General features: G+C 35.6%; 3 protein-coding genes across 5 annotated transcripts in view; 2 read left to right on the top strand and 1 right to left on the bottom strand.

Annotated features, from left to right (window-relative positions):
- LOC106175827 (uncharacterized) overlaps nucleotides 1-4,444 on the top strand; it is a 52,272-nt gene extending 47,828 nt beyond the window's left edge. The window contains exons 17-20 of the mRNA XM_086995133.1: nucleotides 113-148; nucleotides 705-737; nucleotides 2,171-2,383; nucleotides 2,601-4,444. Of these exons, the coding sequence (XP_086851259.1) occupies nucleotides 113-148; nucleotides 705-737; nucleotides 2,171-2,383; nucleotides 2,601-2,623 (305 nt within the window). The 3' untranslated portion in view covers nucleotides 2,624-4,444. The remainder of the gene's footprint in view (nucleotides 1-112; nucleotides 149-704; nucleotides 738-2,170; nucleotides 2,384-2,600) is intronic.
- Nucleotides 1-19,150, top strand: part of LOC147759857 (uncharacterized) — a 65,479-nt gene extending 46,329 nt beyond the window's left edge. The window contains exons 1-9 of one of the 3 annotated variants that reach the window (XM_086995139.1): nucleotides 11,211-11,353; nucleotides 12,057-12,151; nucleotides 13,194-13,257; nucleotides 13,688-13,776; nucleotides 15,192-15,318; nucleotides 15,604-15,682; nucleotides 18,141-18,205; nucleotides 18,481-18,528; nucleotides 19,041-19,150. In XM_086995139.1, the coding sequence (XP_086851265.1) occupies nucleotides 12,122-12,151; nucleotides 13,194-13,257; nucleotides 13,688-13,776; nucleotides 15,192-15,318; nucleotides 15,604-15,682; nucleotides 18,141-18,205; nucleotides 18,481-18,528; nucleotides 19,041-19,135 (597 nt within the window). In that variant the 5' untranslated portion in view covers nucleotides 11,211-11,353; nucleotides 12,057-12,121 and the 3' untranslated portion in view covers nucleotides 19,136-19,150. Of the gene's footprint in view, nucleotides 1-11,210; nucleotides 11,354-11,493; nucleotides 11,658-12,056; nucleotides 12,152-13,193; nucleotides 13,258-13,687; nucleotides 13,777-15,191; nucleotides 15,319-15,603; nucleotides 15,683-18,140; nucleotides 18,206-18,480; nucleotides 18,529-19,040 lie in introns of those variants that run through there. The other 2 variants (XM_086995142.1, XM_086995140.1) reach the window with 2 other exon arrangements.
- Nucleotides 5,999-11,085, bottom strand: LOC147759858 (uncharacterized). Its single transcript, XM_086995138.1, has 5 exons — nucleotides 10,253-11,085; nucleotides 9,563-9,638; nucleotides 8,649-8,753; nucleotides 7,649-7,729; nucleotides 5,999-7,007 (listed from the first exon to the last, which is right to left on the bottom strand). The coding sequence occupies exons 1-5, from the start codon at nucleotides 10,742-10,744 to the stop codon at nucleotides 6,637-6,639; spliced, it is 1,125 nt and encodes a 374-aa protein (XP_086851264.1). The 5' UTR covers nucleotides 10,745-11,085; the 3' UTR covers nucleotides 5,999-6,636.
- Nucleotides 19,151-20,829: the final 1,679 nt, after the last annotated feature.

The following is a 20,829-nucleotide window of genomic DNA, read 5'->3' as shown; positions in this document are numbered from 1 at the left end:
GGTGCATTCATCTACATTTACGTATGAGTACTTCCATTCTTCGTTATTCATGATTTGTTCTTTTCAGATATTTTATATATTTCCTTATAAATGTCAGTACTGTTTGTTTCAGATCTGAATGGAAAAAACCAACAGGTGTCAGGGGGAGGTGAGGGAAGTGCGACTGGCTGAACTAGTTCTAATGTCCACTTGTTGTTTATATTCAATTTATTTCTGTACTGGTACATAGATTGTCATGACCTTGTACAATATGATATACTAATGACGATACAATACAATTGATGCATTGCCATTTCTCTAGTTGGTAATTATTATTCTTTATATAATGAATAAGTGTTCTAGTAAAATTACCTTTTTTTGTTTATAGGGACGTTCTAATTACGTTGTTTTTATACTTAAGAACTGTTTCTTGCACATTCTGTCATTGCTGAAACACCTGATAAGTGCTGCTACATGTATAATGTTTCAGTATAAGGCATCATTATAGTAAAGAACTAAATAGTAATGGTAGATAATACTGTACGGGTAATAATGTGTTAGTTAAACGATGTTTTACTTATATGTTTAAAAATATATAAAAGAGACTTACAGTTTTGTTTGGGGATGGTTTACAGAAATCCAGAAAAAAATAACCATGCAGCACCACTAACTTATTTCACATATTCAAAGCTTTGTGTATGTATCCATGTGATGTTTTGTTTCAGTTGATCTTAGACTAGTACAAGCGGATGGAAAAGGTAAGAGAAGTGCGACCGGCTAAACTAGTTTTTTACATTCACCTTATGTTCATAGGGGCGTTCTCATATCATATCTTTTAAACTGATGTTTATTGTATGTTCAAACTATCTGTCTAATGCACATTTTGTTATTGCTGAAACATCTGTTAAGTGCGACCTACTGTGCGGATGAAATATATACAGGGTTACTACTTAATATGGATTATTATTTTTGGCAATTAAATTTTCTACAAAATAATTAATTTTTCTCTTACTTTTTTTAAATCCAAAACTGAGGTGTCACTCCATGTGTAGCCAGGTGTGTTACCTAATTACTACACAGCTCTCGAAACAATTAATGCATGCAGTTGCATGTTCTTTGGTCAGAAATGTGAGGGGTTGTCTTTTTGGCAATTTCTGCCCTTGTATAAAAACGCATGGGTTTGGTCAATCTTTGGAGTGTATTTAGAGAAGCAACAAAGGGATCGCTCTGAAACTTGACAGATACCTTAGAGAAGATGTGGTTCGACAGCTAAGCAACGCAGCTTACTGTGGGATTCTTGCTCTCAGAGGAAATGACCAGAAACCGACAGCCATTGCCAGACAATTCCACATTTTTCAGGAACCGTTAGTAAAGTCCTCCAAAGAAATGCTACAACAGGGGCACCTACTCCAACACTTCCACCATAGTGTCCGCGTGTCACACCAAGAAGACAGGATCGCCTTCTCCTTAGAGTGATCCGTGCTGGTCGTACAAAGACAACCAGCTCAGAAAAGCCCGTTTCAAGGTCCCTCGTGAACAAGAGATTACTGCAAACCGGTTATTTTTCACGAAGACCAGTACGGAAACCACTGTTAACAGCAGGTCATATACAGCGACGTTTGCAATGGGCTGGGGACCACGTGCGTTTGCAGCCAAAACACTGGAATCACTTCGTTTTCAGTGATGAGGTCAGATATGGAATTTTTGGGGTGGACGGTCGATTCCGTGTCTGCCGACGTGTACGAGAGGCATAAAACGATGATTGTGTACTGCCTAGGGTGGAAGCAGGGGGGTGGTAACGTCTCTGTTTGGGGACCAAAATATCTCACAACAGAAAACTGGATGTTTTTATCACTTAGTGACATACTTTTTTTATGAATCAAGCCAAAAAATATTTAATCAGCACTCAAAAATAACCATGATAAAAATAATCCATATTAAGTATTAACCCTGTATATGTGAAAGTGCTTTGGACTGAATACGTTACATTTGCATTATAATTATGAATTGAAAACGAATGTTTAAAATAGGCAATAATATCATTAACTGGAAAAATCTATTTAGTTCCCATAAACAAAAATGTATTAACATGTAGTATCCATGCTAGCATTGAGCAGAATTAGTCTGTAAATATCAGTCTTGTACTAGTGCTAACATGTTCTATCAGTGTTTTCATTTTTAAATCCTCAAGGCGATATACTGAGAGATTTGACGGAGATCGAGGAACGAGAACCTGATAAGTTCCCGTTAGTAAGACATGTGCCTTTCCGGAAAAAAATCAGAAGCACTGCAATTAAAGCACTACAGAACGTTATAAAGGACAAAAGGGACCCTCTTACGCGTCAGTTGTTTCATACGTGCTTATCACAAGCAGGTTATCAGGACCTTGTTGATCAATTAAAAGGTAAGTCACTTGATTTCCTCTGAACGCAAAGGATCATGGTTCATAACAAAACAAATTAACAAAATACAGATGCAATGCCAAATACGTAGTCACATTTTTCTTTGGTTGAAAAGTGCTTTGCAGATGTCCCTTTTTTTCCTAATTTAACAAGATTAAAATGCACGCAGAAACTGGTGAGCATATACTGTACTTTGTAAATATGTACCCGTTTTCACAGGAAGGGCCAGCAATGATTCATAAAACCAGTCGACCACTATGTTTAATCATGCAGTTACCACGGACTATCCTTGTAACGATCCTGCAGGACCAGAGAAAAATTATAGATGACTGGATAAGATTGTGATTATAATTGATAATATTGCAGATTTTAAGTGAATCTTTGTATTTGTATTTTTAGAACATGGTGTTATTGAGTAAAAGGCTACTTACATTGTATGACATCCCTGTTATTTTAGAAAATAATTTATCTAGTGGATATTTTTTTGAATTAGCAGTATAACACACAAAACACTACTATACTACAAACAACGCACGATGTATATTCTACACTATAATCGCATATTCTGTAAATGATATCTGTAGACCATTTATTTAGATTGGGAATAATCATTCAATTCGAGAAACGTCTTAACATAGATACATGTGTAAAATTCGTATATGAGACAAAGCAATTGCTTTTTGGTATTATACATGAGTCTCATTGATTGATACGTTTTATTTACAGGCACTGGGCAGTATGCCGAACCATATTTTATTTTGATTCAAATTTTGTCAGTTTTTTTCTTTTTATTCTGTATTATCTGTTATTATTATATAAAGTCAAATATTTCAGTGAAATAATCCACTGGCAAAAGTGTAAACCTATTGCATTCCTAATGTTTGCCTGGACAGTCAAAAAAATTATCTTTATGCAAACAAAGAAAGGTATTTTTCTCCATCTTTATGTAAATAAAGAACGGTTTTGTTCGAAGAATGTTCTGAGCCATAAAATAATGAGATTGTAGCAGGATGGGGTTAAATCTAAAGAAAATATGTAATGCACTGTTTTTTTCTTTGAAGTATGGTTATTTTTCAGCATTCTTTTATAGATGATATAGTGACACTAGACGTTAAAACCATCATAGGCTGCATTCACAACAGCGGACTAACTAGTCTGCGGATCAAATTTGGCCGACCTCCTCGAATCCTTGTTGCGAAGTCCCTGGGGGTAATCTGTTCAGTATTTATTGGGAGATTTAACGTCAAACTTTTATACGCATACATGTATACTAGTGAGTCTGCCGTTGCGAACGCGGCCTACGAACGTTTTTAAAGTGTTGGATTATCAAGAGTACAAATGAATATACACGTAATAAGCAAACCGATTTTTTCAATTTATGATTTTTAGAAGACAGACGAATTTCTAACATGTAAGTTTTGGACTGGCGGAGTCAGGACTTTGCCGGGGGTGCAGGGTTGATTTTTGTCTCTTTTCTCTCGGCAAAAATGAAGTAGTTGATGAGGACAATAATGCTGTGATGTGTAGGACACATGGACGGAAAATGGCGGTTTTGTAGTATAGAAGCGTGTTTGTACTAGCATATACGTCATAACATGTATCATCATAACATGTATTTTTACGTGTCTACGGAGTAGCAATGACCGAAACTGCAAATCCCCAAGCTGAATCGTTTTGTAAACTGCTCGTCCATTTTAGCTTGAGTGTAAATAGAGATATCATGTAGTGTCCTCTGTCACTTTGAGTACTTTCTTACACTTGTTCTGAATCATGCCATTTTCGTAGTTAAGGATTATGATCGAGGTGTTTGTTTGTTCGCCTTTAATTTTTCGCTGTTAAGTATTTAGTATTTTTATCTTATTTGGAACTTCTGTTCGGCAATTGATCGCATTTTTGTTTTTGTAATTTTTGTATTTCGCTTAAATCTAATTGCAGCAAACTTTTAGGGAGGGCGTGATATGAATGACATAAAATTTTTGGCATATACATGTACATGTACTAGTGTATAAGGACTATACGTACCACTATCTAATTGCATAGAGATAAATAAAATAAAATAATAAATAAAACTACCCGTGTATGTTTTGTTTCATTTTATTCCAGTAGACACATTTTTTTACATCGATTTTAACTGTTGGGTTCAATTTGATATAAACGTATGTATACCGTAAAGAAAAATGATTCAATGTCTGGAAAGTACAAAACCATGACCTAAAATCGTACATTTCTTCTAAATGAGCGTGTTAATGAGCCGCTGTATTATGTTTTAGCCAATAATATTTCCTATGGAAAATGTGTCCCCGTCCTCACACATGGCGTTCCAAGCCAGGAGATGGCCCACGGGAGACGGCACCATGGTGCAGCACAGTCTCTGTGACAACGGATACGTCACAACCTCGTTGCCACAGGCATGGGGATCGTAAGTGATAGCGAGTGTTCGTCCTGGCGAATCGATTTCCCGACGAAGCTTGTCACACATGTTCTGGCCCAACGTTGTATTTGTCAATCTCCCAAACACTTCACCGGTCACTTTCATTCCCAGTTTCTCTTTACCAATAATTAGGCGAGTCATGCGCACGCAATCACGTGGGCAGTTCTGGAACACTTTTACGCAATCGACGTCACTCGCAGCCGCCGGATATCCTGCCGTCTGCCTCTTATGGGTTGCATAGAAATTGGGGAATCTAATCAGAACAGAATAGACGGACTGACCGCCGTCGTCTGAGGCCCAGAGTTGTGTTTATCCGTAAATGAGTGTGGTGACATCGTACAGATGTGTGCCGAGGCTGGTGTGGGGTGGTTCAGCGCGCAGGCGACATTGGCAAATGGGAATGGAATTTATCATAAATTTATCATAAAGAAATTTATGGTGATAAAATGTCCTTCTTTAAAGCTAAAATCAGGACCTAGATTTTTCCCGAATATTTTGTTGAAATTTTTGGCACTTTCAAGATCATAAGCACGTCATATCTGAACAAATTTCACCAGAATTTATATACGTTTTTGTTTGTGATACTTACGTTTTAGTCGTGTTTTTGGACATATACTCTGAAAAAGTAAATTGTTGGGTTAAGCTCGAATGTAGAAAATGAAAAAAAAGAAAACGAGCTTTAATTAAATGTTTAGTTATGTCGCAGCTATCATCAACAGCACAGATATAAATTCACTTTAAAGATGAAATAAAAACAGTGTGAAACATGGAGCAGTTTTACCTGCTCCAAAGTGTCCTAGAGATGCCGAGATCTAAGGTAACATTTTCTAGTAGGAAAAACATGATGAGTCGAAAACACTTGGAAATCGTTAAGTATAGAAAGCAGTTAGCAAGGCAATTATGACAGTCAGAGTCCGGGGCGACAGGAGCAAGGATAGGAACCCTAGGAATTGGTGCAGTAATGGGTCAGCCGCCATTTTCAATTTGACACTCGTCCACATCTTTATAGTAGTATTTATTTTAAATGAAATTATCTTTACCTTCATCAAAGATTATTCTATTTCTAGTAAAGTGTAGTGTAGTGTAGTGTAGTGTAGTGTAGTGTAGTATATATTCTTTGCTTTATTTATCTGTTTCATTATACCGATTGACCACCTAAATACGACGAAAAGACAACTCTCAGACTTGCTAAATAATCTACGTTTTATTGATACAGCATAGTACATGTCATTGGCAATGCACATCTCCTTTTTATCAATGGAAAAACATAAAAAATAAAACAGAAAATGGATTTTAACAATTAAAATATTTTCAATGTACTGACGATTAATTTAAAGCAAGGCAATTTGTACTGCATGGTAGCAATATACCGTTTTTATGAAAAACAATTCTTGAACAAGCTAAGGTTACTGACCAATCAGTGGCCTGAGGTCACGCAATATTAGCGAATGCTAATACATTTGTATTGGAAGACAGTAAAACACAGAACATGTATACTATATACAATAAGATGCTATACCTAACCAATATGAGACATATTTCTACATGGGGGCATAATGAATTTTGTTTGAATCTCTGGGTCTATATGGATTCGTAAAATTTTTAAATATTAAAATATTAGCTAAAAACATGGGCATTTATTAAATAGTCGTCTTTCTTTAACTGTCATACTGGGGAACAAGCACAATGCATGTGTTTTAAGAAGTCATTGATTTTCTCATTTACTGACAATGAAACACAGTGAAGTCCCCGGAAATGTCACTTACTGTATTAACATCGTTACTAATAAAAATAAAGGCCTCACAGGCATTGAGAACGACTGGTTCATGCCAGCATGTACAAACCAAACGAATTGTACTCCTGGTTGCTACTGATTAACTCTTCATCTGAAAAATCAACTTTGACGCAGTCGTCTTTGACGAGGTGCACTATTCCTGACACATATATGCAATCAATATGGCCTCGCTGCACACTAAGTTCCTTATAAAGCACACTGTGCCAGCCGGATGGAATTCTTATCTGGATTGCTTGAGTAAAATGCACAGCTGAACTAGTAGTAGTACTGGGAACGCTCACACAGAGCTGGCTGTACACGAGAAAGTGCCCCTCTCGCTCCACTCTTAGGCACTTTTCGGATTTGTTATACTTGACATCCCCACGAAGGATTTTATCATTACCGTCATCCCACGTTAGAACTAAAACATAAAACTTAAATATATAACAAGACAATAGCATGTCTTTGAAATTGACTCTACATGTAACTGCATCTGAAGCTTATTAATAAGGGTGCATAGCCAATACTTCCGTTGGCGTTTCTTATATCATATTCTTTCGCTAGTAAATGATTTGGATCATTTTTACATTACAAATTTATTGCATTGAAGACGAAGTTTACTTGAATCTTCTCATAAATACTGTCCATGATTTAGTAGTTTGTATTGCAAGCCTTTTTTATGGCTTATGAGCCCTCTTGAAAACAAGTGCTGTTCCTAAAGGAGCACATACCATTAGATTTACTGTTTCCTTATAAAAAAACGGGTCAACGCGCTTGTCTCTAAAGCTAACCACCTTTCACATATTTTTGTCTTTTCTGGCAAAGCCCTCCTCCCATTTTCTGTTCATTTGCACTTCTCAAGCTTTTGATTCTTTGAAATAATCCAAATATTTAGCGTCTCCTTTAGAATTTATTAAAAATGACAACCCTATGTACATGTTGCATTAAGGAGAAACAAATGTACAGAATTAAAGAGAAGAATAATGTTACATCTTACAGTATGAAGCCTTTGGTATAAAATTTACACCCTTTATTGTCAAACTTATTTAAAACAACACTTACTGTTATTGTCTCTCCCGCCTCTCAAGCGTGCCAATGTTAAAGGGATGTGATTAGGTAAATCAGTGACATTAGCTTGGAGACCTGGAATAACGGAATATATATACATGTAACAGGGTCAGTTGTGTGTGGTTGTAGGGGAGACCGGGGCTAGTTGACCCAGTTACACACTTTTGGCCTTGTAGAGCCAACTAGGAATGAGTTAGAGAAACAAAACCGATTTTAAAGTAAGCCCCATGAACTAAGCTACGTATGCAATGTCATTATTTTTTCAAATATAATGCCAGATGGCTCACAATTTGACAAAAAACGCAGTTGACGTCAGGGGGGCCAACTTGCTCTATTCTTCTTCTTCTGGGCGTTTATCTCTTTCTGTCTTCTTTTTTTTTTTTTTTTGGAGGGGGGGGGGGAGTATTCTGGCATTTCATCTGTGTTTGACAATCCATACGTCATGGGTCCCCAGAGCATGGTTTTAGATAAGTAACTTATAAAAATGACCTTTAAGTGTTGAAAAAGTAACGATGTGATAATATGAATAGAAGAGTGGTTCAGGTGTCAAATTCTAAGACCATGGTTTAGGTTATTTTCCCAACACTGTAAGCACATAAATTATTTTCAAGCATAATATCGTTTAAGATTATATATTCAATCATGGTGACTCAGATTTGAAGAAGGTGTTTACAGTACCTCCACAAGTATATAGGTACCATTATAAGATAACCACGGGGTTGACCTTAACAGTTATCACTCAGGACCGATTTAATATAATCTGTTGTGAAAGTTAAAAAGGGAACTTATCTCAATGTTGACATTTTCTACAGAAAGCGAAAGTTATTGTATAAAGACAAAGCACCATTTTCGATCTGTCTATGAAACCAAGGGTCAAAACTGGCATCAATTTTGTTCTGGGACATCATACCTGCAGAGAAATAGAAATAAGAAGGAAAAAGGTGTAGGGGAGTATAAAAATAGAGTACCTGTTTAGACGTACAAACATATTTACCATTCATTTTCCGATTTAAGGAAGCAACTGTCTCCGTGATATTGTACAGCGAGCTGTCCTGCAGACGACTGTTTACAGCCAGCTTGGACATATTTCTGTTGAGACCTGTAAAAAGAGATATCGACAACGGTTAACTTAATTTATCATAAGAAGTCCTATGTAAAACAAGCATATATGCAAATGTTGTTATTTACTTAACTTTACTTACTTAAAGAGTACCCGCAAGAAAACGCAGTAGATACTCCAGCGCAGTAGACTACTGCAATCATACTGCAAACATGCTTCAAATCTGCTTCGAGTAGGGAGCTAATTAGCATATTTGAAACATGCTTCTATCATGCTGCTAATCTACTGCATTAATGCTCCTCCTCTGTACAACCCTATGTAAATTTTGAAGTAGAATTGCAGTAGGCTATGCTGCATTTCTACTGCAAATATGCTCCACACCACTACTGCGTTAATGCTTCTTTGCTACTTCGATACTACTGCATTTTCGTGCGGGTAGACAAGCCAAGAAGCCATGCGTAAACAATTGAAGATATATTTAACGGGGCCATATTTCTGGACGAAAGTAAACTTATTTTCCTAGACAAAGAATAAAGAGAATATAACACCAGATTTTTATTCTTCTGCTGGGCGTTAATCTCTTTCTGTCTTCCTCTTTTTTCTTTGAAGGATGGGGAGGGGTAATCTAGTATTTCATCTGTGTCTAACAATCCACACGTCATGGATCCCCAGAGCATGGTTTTAGATAAGTAACTTATAAAAATGACTTTTAAGTGTTGAAAAAGTAATGAATCCGATGTGATACTATGAATTGAAGAGAGGTTCATGTGTAAAATGCATAGGCCATGCTTTAGGTTGTTTTCCCAACATTGTAAGCCCTCTATGGTGTGAGGAAGCATTGCACGCACCATTCATCACATTATTGGCGGTTTTATTCATGTCGTTCATAGCTGCATAAAGATTTTTGTCAACTTTTTCCAGGAGCTGCAAATAAATAGATAAAAAGTCAACATCATGCTGATTCACTAAACAATACCCCGCCATATTTTTAAAAAGCACTGCGTCACCTGCACGCCGATATGTGATACTCTACCCCCTCTTTCTTTTTAACCAAAGATTAAATAATTCTGGTTTATCACCATTTAATTGTAATGAAAATAACAAAAATGCTACATAAAAAAATAAGTTAGCGTTATATTACCAACATTATCAACAAGGATTGCTTCTGGCATTATAAGAGCAGCTGAATACTGCTGAATACTGGTATCTTTGGGATTTTAAACAGTAGTAAGATTATGTATACTGTAAAGGCTCAACGGTCTCCTGGGTATACCTTATTGGGACGAACGTAACTATAGGCAATGTAATTTAAATCAACCCCCAAAATGAAATTTAAACGTTTTTGACACAGTATAATAGGGAAACTGCAAGTACAAGTAACTGAGTCGCTAAATAAATGTATACGTCTTATAATTGCAACATGTACCGGTAGTTTTCAAGCTCTTAATGTTCCATGCATCTAAAATGTGATTTTAATTGATTATTTACCAGTTAAACACACTAGAGTCTACCGAAGAAATATAAACTGTCGCAATTACCCGATGCAATATTTTAAGTATGGTGCAGTTCTCACTGTGGTATTTGATATCCAGGCCTGGAACACACAGATAAGCCGGTCCAACATGCCCATCCTCTGAAACATCGATTTGGGACATGGCTATTGGTTGGTTCAAAAGAGCCGCCGTATCCCTGGACAGTTTGCCGCCATCATGTTGATGAAAATGAATAGCAGCACCCAGAACCACTATGGCTACCATCTGTAAACAACACATGGCGAAGATCGCCATGAGGTAACAGCGCCATCGTCGTCCAAGCTGAATTTTGTCGTTGTGACCACTGTCATTTTCACTGGGCTCGGAAAATGACTCAAGGTCTACAGTTGTGATGTTGGATGGTCGGATGGACGCGTACAAGCCGTCAGTCGTACTCGACTGGTCCGAGGATTGCGAAGAAGGTAACAGCGGCGGCTCATCGTACACACGCAGGTGCTGAGGTCGAAGTCGGTGATCATAACCACGAACATTCATCATCGGGAATTTTTAAGGGCTTCGTTATCGTCAAATGCTGCTTTCAAGTTACATTTCTTTTACAGAGATACGCATTTGGAACTTTGTCACAAGAGCTCTTTTCGAAAGCGAACATAAGCCGCGCCGTGTCTTCATCATTTAAATGCACCTGTTTTTTTTTTTTTATTTCTCTTCGATGCGATACGCTTGGGTTTTACCAGGTCACTTTCTTTTGAGTATTCAAACTAGGTCGTCAGCAGTGGAAATATAAGCAGCGCTTTGTATCAGACCCTAAAGCGTGACCCCATGCAGTCACCTGTTCAATCAAGACCTACACAATCAAAGCTAAATGCATTAGAAATGAATGTACAATAACATATGGCCCCCTTTCTTCCTCAGCACAAATACTGAAAAACAAATCCAATCATTGTCGTGAATAGGCAACACGTGACGTATATGCAATATATGCAGTAGTCATTGTTGTCGACTAGTATTAATAATTGTTTAGTGGAATCCTGTTTGTTTGTGGGGCTATTGATTCACCTTAGGTAACTAAGGAAGTGACGAAGTCTACATGAATTGGGAAGCGTCTCGATATTTCCATCATACATTTGAAAAGTCGCCCTACAGACTGTAAGTATATATACGCGGTGTGAAAAGTACTGGGTATCGGGGTAGTTAGAGAGTCCTAAGTCAGAACAGAAGATCCTTGGATCTTCTGATCCACAGATCAAATATGGCGGACCTTACATGAAAGAAGAGCCGACTAATCTGCTGATTGTCTACCCACATTCACACGTGCCTGCCTAGCTACGGAGCTGTGATTTAATCCGTTTAATGGCGCATGTGGAGGCAGGGAGACCGTCAGCGGATAAGACGGCTCTTCTTTCATGTAGGGTCCGCCATATTTGACCTGTGGATCTGAATGGGCTCACAGGTGCTAAGACTAGCGTTTCTCGGGGCATCTTAAAATGAAGGGGGGTTTGTTTAACTCACTTAGGTTATAGCTTGAAATTTCTAGAAAGATACAGTTTCTGATGCTGTCGTAGCGAGGACATTTATTGAAGAAATGTTTTCATTTACCCAAATTTACCCAAATAACGTAGATTACATGGTCTTTTAGTTCCCGAAATAGGGCTATAAGTAGGGTTAATTCTTGGTGCAGCTGGGATTTTGTTCCTCTTGGTACATGTGCACACTTTGGATATTTAAATAATAATAAGCCATATTGTCAGCTTACAAAGAGAATGTTAAAAAAATACTCATCCTCAAGCATTATCAACAGCTTGCTTTGACTGAAAATGGTTAATATAAAGGCCTCGTGCGTCTTTTTCAGATTTGTTTTGCGACATTAAAGTACTAGAGTGGACTTCTTCCGGCTTCTAAATCCCTTATTTCAAAATGGCCACTTATCGGAATGTCCTCTTAGCGGTAAGTGTGTATATGGCCATATGTTGATCCGCAGACAAACATATCTTTAGATCAGACATTGCGGGCCCACTTGGAAGCTTGTCGTCTGATCCCCCAAAAGACACTGGGAATATTTCCTGCACGGATTGATGGGTAAGCTTTTAAGTGGGTAAGACATTTTGATCCGAGGATCTGTTAGTCTGCGGATCAACTTCTGTAGTGGATATTCTGTGTCTTTTTGCATGTCATTAGCCGCTTCTTTGTTTCTCAAAAAATTAGGTCAATCTGTCGCAGTTTTATTCCTTTTGTTTTACATATCTTCATTCTAAACTGAAATATTAATCAATACAACTGTTTACTGTTGATACGCCTGCTCACCTTCGTTATAACATAAATCCTCAGCTACCCTCTGATGCCTGATGCAAACTGTGTAGCACTTCTTTGAAACTCATGATGTGTATGTACACACACTGGACAATAGAAGTGTCACCCCCTGCATCAGAGTAATCAAAGTTATTAACCTGAAGAGGCGGAATATAAGCAATGTCAAAATATCGATACAGTTGATTTGTTCAGTTAGAACCGTTTCTTTTGTGAAATTTGATGTTAATAAAATTATACTAGGAGCATATCTTTCCACAGTTATTTAAGTATTGGTTCAGTAGGGGTGAAACTTCTATTGTCCAGTGTGTGTACATGTACATAAATGAATCACCGCGCGTGGAAAGTGACTGCTTGCATGTTAACGGTATGCTCTTTCTATATTTCTATACGGTAAGTTCTGTAGAGCTTTCTTTATTCTATGATATGTGCAAAAGTAATATAGTAGTATTAAAGTAGTGCACAGATGAAAGGTCTTACAGACAAACAGTCGGGGTGTTTACACATACGTCAATTTTGCTAAATAAACAGGGCTCTCTCTTCAACTTATATGCTATTATTTTTATTAGTGTGGTTGCTGCCATTGTATGTTCTAATTACATATATGTTATAATAATAATAATAATAATAATAATAATAATAATAATATCTTTATATTGTTTTTTTTTTTTTGCATTGAAAGGTGCTGATCGCTGTCATTGCTGGGGTTAGATTTCCACGGCAATGTAGCGACACTTGTTGTGCAGGTAAATCGTTTTCATTTTTCTACAAATCATCGTCCTTTAATTATTTGACAAACTGATGATATTGATTTAATAGGCAGACTATGGATGACGCATGGGAACAACTGATCTTCATATAATATTTTTACACACTTTCGAAACCTAAAAGTCTGTATGAAATCCACGCTAGAAAATGTCCAACAGTCATATTTGTACTTATATTCTATGTCTACATATCCTGCCAAGTTATCCCAATTCATCGAACATTAAAACCTATCAATTAGATCCTTGATGTCAACATATTCGTTTTTGTATGTGAAGGGGTACGTGCATTGGCCTGTCATTGTAAGGTTTATCAAATTAAAGACAAGCCGTGACTTCTGCAAGAGTGTTAGTGTGTCACAACTATCACATCTTAAATCTCCTTTTTGTAGCAAAATGTGTTCCTTTTCAGGAGAATTTTCTCTTGGGTCGAAATGTGAGAAACTGCGAACGTGCTCCGATAAAGGACAATATATCATTCGAGCTGGAAATGAGACACAGGTAATTGCAGTGTATTGAGCACATCGTGCTGACTAGTGTTTTAAGTTAAGACTCACAAATTCAACTTGTCCTTCAGAATTTTTTGTTTGTGATATATCACATGCTCAATTTTCTAACATAACTATACTTTAAAAATGATATAAAAACAATAATATTTTATTCAGTTGAATTGCATTTCGAGGGTTTAGTTGTACAATGTTAAAAGAAAATCAAACTTAATTAACTTTAAAAAGACTTTAAACTAAATATGTTCTTAATTAATACTCTAATGAGGGAGTTAAAATATAAAACATAATTTATATAAGTTCTTTTAAAAAACGTTTACAGGTAGTTTTGACTATTGCAATTTTAAAATAAACTTAGGTCAGGCCTTGTATATTAAAACTAATATGTTTCACTTTAAAAAGTTAAAGGGACTTGAAATTAAAGATACAGTAGTTTAAGAAATGTTTCTTAAATGAATCAGTTTTAACTGTAGGGACTTTACATTGATTGCTTGTTATACGCAGAATGGCTGTAGCCTTTTATGCAAGGAATGGCTTATCCCTGTTCTGAATTTTCACTTAAATAAAGTCGCTTATAGAGTATTCCCTTATCTGTAGGGCATATACTGATGACAAAAAAGCTGGGTATATGATCCTTTGAGCTCTTTTTATAGATGGATTCAATAAATTTAGATTGCTCTGAAATTAGCCCTGGTCCCAAAAGAGGAATGTATATTCTGAGGCAGATCTTATGATTGATTGATTAAGTCTTGTGATTCTAGTTTCGTTCTTTTAGGTTGTCATATTTATTTAAAATAAAAAAGCTTTGAACATATTTTGAAGTTTAAATCTCAATTGCCTCAAATATACACTGGCAGGTCAATCCTTTGTTATTAAGGAAAGATAGAGTTGCTAAATGATTAAAAAGCAGAACGAAGCCGGAAACACATAAAATAGTGGACAAAAAAGAAAACGAGGATAATCTTACTACAATATGCAGGATAACTGTTTGGTGTAGCTTGTTTTGTTCAATGTACTGTTTTCTGGGGAAGGGAGAGGTCGGTGCCCCAGAAGATGGGGTATACACGGTATTGAATATGAATGGTTGAACGACCATTTGCACACGTAAAATTCCTCGCGTGAAATTGCCTCACATTAAATATTGGACTTTCTAATTTTATTTGCATTATTTGCTTTAATGGCGAAGGTCATCACATCTTTCATCAAATTATTCAAATTCGCCCGCCTTATTCTTGCCTATATTATACCGTAAAATAATTATGTTCTTTTTAGTTTTCAACATTTTATTTTCAGTCATTTTTTTTCATTTTTTGTAATTTGTATTTGTAGTTTACATTGTTAAGTCTATTGGATATGATAAGTTTCAGATTGTACATTCTTCTTCTTCTTCTTTTTATTATTATTATTTAGAATAACAAATGCTGGTGTGATGAGTGCAATCGTTTTGCACCAATAAGACCGAAACGATGTTGGGAGAAAGGCCAAGCTTGTGGTTGCAAGCAATGTCCAGAAGGAACTGAACCACACATAAAAGACAGTAAGCATGTTATTTATTTATCAAACGTTTTTATTTGATTATCGTCTGTCTGTGTAACAACTTTATGCACATTCAAGTGTTGGAAATATCACTTACTACTAGTCTTAGACAGAGGGAAAGATTTACACATGCGTCAGTCGTTCACAACATTTATTTATTTATTTATTTGTTTGTTTGTTTGTTTGCTTGTTTGATTTCTCATAATATGTTCGAATGGATAATGATAATTAATAGCTAAGGATAACTTACATACACTTGGGTTATTTTGACATTTTTTTGCTTCAGAGAATGGCCAATATGTTGAGCATTTCGACGAAGACAAACACTGCAAGCCGCTTCCTAACCCTAATTGTACGTGTGCGTGGTAGGTATATAGTTTATTAATATTTCAACTTTTCCGACAAACGCCGAAAACAGCCAAAACAGTGGGATTTACATAATTTCCGTTGTCGTTACGGGGTCGTGCAAGGGTCACAGCCCGAAGCAAACCGCGGAAAAGTTGCACATCAACGTCATATAATAGGTATACAGATTAAATGTCAGACATTCACACACAATGGCAGCAATTATGTCATGTCTTCAATTGCAACATATGAATTTGCTACAAAAAATAAAATTTCCTGACATGTTATGAAAAAAAATGTCAGTCTACCATAGGGTATTGACCGTTTTGAACGAAAGAATACGATAAAAGGAAAATCCATCGGGATCTTTATTGTTATTTTGTCCTGTCAATGGAGATCGATACTTAAAATGTTCTTTGTCTGCTTGGATAATGTGGAAATTGGTGTCTTGTTATGTGAAAATACAATCGCATTAGAAATACATCGGTGTGAATTTGAGAAGCGTTTTGGGTGCAAATTGATAACATTGATTCTTAACAGTTATCCCAACAACAAAAAACGTTTAAACACCATTTTATTCAGAGCATCAGTTACTACAATCTGGTGCCAGGACATTCTTTTGAAAGGTTTACTTTCAATTTTATCAGCAAAGAAACGAAACATAACGCCTTTGTTCAATGGAATGTCTTGATAAGAGGGGGGATACCTTCTACACAAAAGAATTAAATCCAAATGCTGGCACCAGTACAAAGTATCGTTTACACACAAGTTCCTCAACCATGCCGATTTTCATGACAATATCTAATTTAGTTACGGAGTTACGTCAGAGGCCGATCTATTTCTCACGCCATACTACAAACCAGCGAACTTTGGCTACAAATATTAACAACAATTGGTCACCTTATGTGCAAAAGCAGATGGGGTGGTGAATAAGCATAAAAGGGGAGGCGTGCATTAAAGGATGTTATATTCAATGAATTCTTAAAATCAGTATTTCTCATAAGGAAACGGGGAGATCTTTGTTTCAGACTATAGACCTTTTTAACGTACCGAGACCCTAACCTGTTTGAAAGGTTTTGTTACGCTGAATTCACACCCCCAACAGAGTTAGCCGTGTCGCTCTGAAAGACTTATCATAACATGTACATGTACCTGTCCATTTGATCATCATGGAAATTCATACTTGTTGAAGATGTATAAATTACAATACGGTATCTGCAAATTGTGATCTAGCTCTGTGCAGAGTTACTGGCGTTGAAAGTAAAAATCCATTATTATTTTATGTCATTTTATGCACATAGAGATAAAACCAAAGGTAACAGCAATTCAAAGAAAAACGGTGTTTAAGTTCTTCGACCAGGTTTTACAATAATTTTAATGGTAAATTATACGAAAACTTTGAACCCGTCTTTGGCGTTTTGGTACCAAAATGCATATGACTGTAACATACTGGACATGGGACCTTTGCTAACGGATATGACACGAAATGAAATTAGTATTATTTTTGTACAAGAAAATATTCATTGTATACAGAGCCCATAAATATTTTATTATTATAAATTAGGAACAAACAAAAAAAATGGTGATGAATATTCGATATCTTGGCTCATTCTGTCTTAACCATGTATATTTCCTTAACTGTTATATGCCGGATTATTTGTGAGAGTTGGTGTAATCGTAGCATTTATTTCTTATCGGATGTATCAAATACCGATACACTTTGTTATCACATTTGATCACAAAGGGAAGTTTGGCGTAGACAAACGATGTTTTATGGCGACGGTTAACTTAATTGTTTTCATGGGCCGTTGCGAACTTTCATTAGCGGGGGGAAACGGAATCTGGTATTACCAGGTTAGGAGCGTAAACAAGGTATTGGCATCTGGAATTCACTGTATTAAGCTCCTTGAAATTTATCTGTCCATCGGGGAGACCCGGCAGCTTTGAAGCGTCACTTTTGCTGAAATTTGCTGCACTAAAACCGGGACTCTCTTTTAGGCATGCACTGCCGCATTTATTCAGTAAACACTGCTACTCGGCCTCACTTTGCTTAAGTTCTTTGCGGAGAGCATAGCATTCAACTTTGATTATACAAGTTGCGCCTCGCTGGAAAATTTTTTCGGCCTCTTTGCAACCCCACAAATGAAAACATTTGCACTATTTGTTTTGATATTTATTTTTAAGAGATAACATTACGTAATTTTTAACTAATTAACATTATTTAATGCTATATAATATCTATCACCATCCTTTAATAGAGGGACCTTTCAATAAAAGCGGCCGCTACCGGCCAAATTTCGAACACTATATATCTGTGTTTGTCATTTACTTATCCTTTGGCTGGCTTAATGTTTAAGTTTAGTTTAGTTTAGTTTAATTTATTTCACTGTAATGAAATGTAATGAAAATGACAATATTAATGCAATTTTGTGAATATGCTATTAATGAGGAGACATAAAATTACTTTTTGCTTTTCAGCGAACCTACTGGCAACAAAATTGGGCATTGGATTGGTATTGGGATTGCTATAGGTTTGGTTGTCTGTAAGTTTTCATTGTGAAATAGCACGTGGAACTTCATTCGAAAATGCATTTGCATTATATCCAGCAAAAATGGTTGCAAATGTCCCAGTACTATTACCCGAAAGATTAAAAAATATTACCCAATTTTAATTTTGTAAATGGTTTAGTAATGAATTTTCCTAATCGCAACCTTTCATACTTGTAATTTACATGTACTTAAATAACCGTTAATTATTAAAGCAAACAATCGGCTATAAAAGTACTTTTTAGTCTATTGTATATGTTGTCTTTTTTAGGTTTTGTTGAGTGGTGCATCCCATGGATTTACTACTGTCGGCGTTACAGTAAGTAAATGTTTATGAACTCTAATTAAATTAAACAAAGTTGGCGCAGAAACATACACAAATACACATTGTTGAATCTTATGCAGTATATTTGTAATTGTATATTTCCACTGCTCTATGCAACAACGAACTTTGCATTGGTTCGTGTGCGGTCGTCCTTATGACGTACAGGTAGAGTCTTGCTGTTTTAATGGTATTCAATTTACTTTCTTTTCCTCTCTCAAATAACAACAACATAATTAGTTTTTTTTTCAATTTCATTTTATTCAGTCTTTTTTTTGATCGAAAAAATTATAACTAAGCTAAAGTGAACACCTTTATTTGTCGACTCCATATTTTATTAATGCAGGTTTTAAATAATCATAAAAATCTTTCAGCATATCAGTGAGAGAAATATGTATCAATGTTATGCAGTCCTGCATGACATCAGAAACAGCTGTGCATTGAAATGCGTTAAAGGCGTAAAGTGTTCTCAGTGCTTTATATATTAACGGAAATGTATTCTTTTCCAGAAAAATACACATTTCCATTTAAATTCATGCCTAAAGGTGGGTATCCAACATCTTTACGAATGATCGTGTGTATTAAATTTTGTGTATCGTGCTAGTCATTTGACTGTAGAAACGGATTCCCACATCAGATCCATTAATATACATGTATACTATTTTCTTTTTAACACCTTTAACTCTTGCGAATATTATGCTTCTTTTGTATATTTTTGATATATGTATATATCACTGTATATATATCTGTTGCATTTGCAGTTCCTTGTATATGCAAGTTTTTTGTAAATTTTATATGTATAAAGTAATACATAAATACTGTTATGTATGTATAGTTTTGAGGTACTTCGTATTTTTACATTTCTTTTTTTTTATATAGAGAAGTACTTGAACGCATTAAACGTAGAACGAGGTGAGTTCTTCCCAACTGCAGAACAGAGCCATACTGAAGTCGAACATATTTGCTGTTTTATCCAATGGCAATATACGATTGTAGTATATAAATTTTTAATATACCGTAGTTTACACCTTTTCTTTTTGTATAGAGAGTCACTATATAGAGAGACAATAAAACACAAGTCAATAACACATCGGAATCAGTAATTATTTAGCTGAAGAAACACATTCTCTCATCGTATCTATTCAAATGTATGCTATTTTATTCTACAGTGTGTTTAACTTGTACGGGTTTTGTAACTTGTATTTTTTGAGTATCACTGCATACATCCTTGTATATATCTGTTTAATTGTAAACTTTGTATGTATAAAGTATAAAGTAAAATTTTTTGGGGATCTTTGTATTTTTACATTTCTATTTTTATACAGACAACGCACCTACAGCAGAACAAGGTGAGTGTCTCCAAATTGCACAACAGAGACGTACTGATATTTACTGTTTTTTCCGTGTAATGCAGTATGTACATATGAGCTCAGAAACGCATTCTCACATCAGATCCATTAATATACATGTATACTATTTTCTTTTTAACACCTTTAACTCTTGCGAATATTATGCTTCTTTTGTATATTTTTGATATTTGTATATATCACTGTATATATGTGTTGCTTTTGCAGTTCCTTGTATATGCCAGTTTTATTGTGAATTTTGTGTGTATAAAGTAATACATAAATACTGTTATGAATGTATAGTTTTGAGGTACTTCATATTTTTACATTTCTATTTTATACAGAGAGTCACGAGAATGCAATAAGAGAAAAAGGTGAGTGCTACCCAACTGTAGAGCAGAGCTATACTGAAGTCAAACGTATTTGCTGTTTTATCCAATGGCATTATACAATGTAGTATATACATTTGTTAATATACCGTAGTTTACACCTTTTCTTTTTGTATAGGGAGTCACTATATAGAGAGACAATAAAACACAAGTCAATAACACATCGGAATCAGTAATTATTTAGCTGAAGAAACACATTCTCTCATCGTATCTATTCAAATGTATGCTATTTTATTCTACAGTGTGTTTAACTTGTACGGGTTTTGTAACTTGTATTTTTTTAGTATCACTGCATACATCCTTGTATATATCTGTTTAATTGTAAACTTTGTATGTATAAAGTATAAAGTAAAATTTTTTGGGGATCTTTGTATTTTTACATTTCTATTTTTATACAGACAACGCACCTACAGCAGAACAAGGTGAGTGTCTCCAAATTGCACAACAGAGACGTACTGATATTTACTGTTTTTTCCGTGTAATGCAGTATGTACATATGAGCTCAGAAACGCATTCTCACATCAGATCCATTAATATACATGTATACTATTTTCTTTTTAACA

Source organism: Lingula anatina, chromosome 9, assembly GCF_051362555.1.
Source record: "Lingula anatina isolate TDL-2025a chromosome 9, LinAna3.0, whole genome shotgun sequence".
In the NCBI taxonomy this organism is placed as follows: domain Eukaryota; kingdom Metazoa; phylum Brachiopoda; class Lingulata; order Lingulida; family Lingulidae; genus Lingula; species Lingula anatina.
Note: the sequence above shows the minus strand (reverse complement) of the source record. Positions and strands in the feature narration are given on the sequence as shown.

Excerpts from the sequence above, each read along its gene's own strand:
- LOC147759858 (XM_086995138.1), bottom strand. The coding sequence starts at position 10,744 with ATGATGAATGTTCGTGGTTATGATCACCGACTTCGACCTCAGCACCTG. Across the intron at positions 9,639-10,252 it reads TACTTAAAATATTGCATCGG|CTCCTGGAAAAAGTTGACAA; the intron begins GTAATTGCGACA and ends ATTTATTTGCAG. Across the intron at positions 7,008-7,648 it reads AGGCGGGAGAGACAATAACA|TTCTAACGTGGGATGACGGT; the intron begins GTAAGTGTTGTT and ends TTTATGTTTTAG.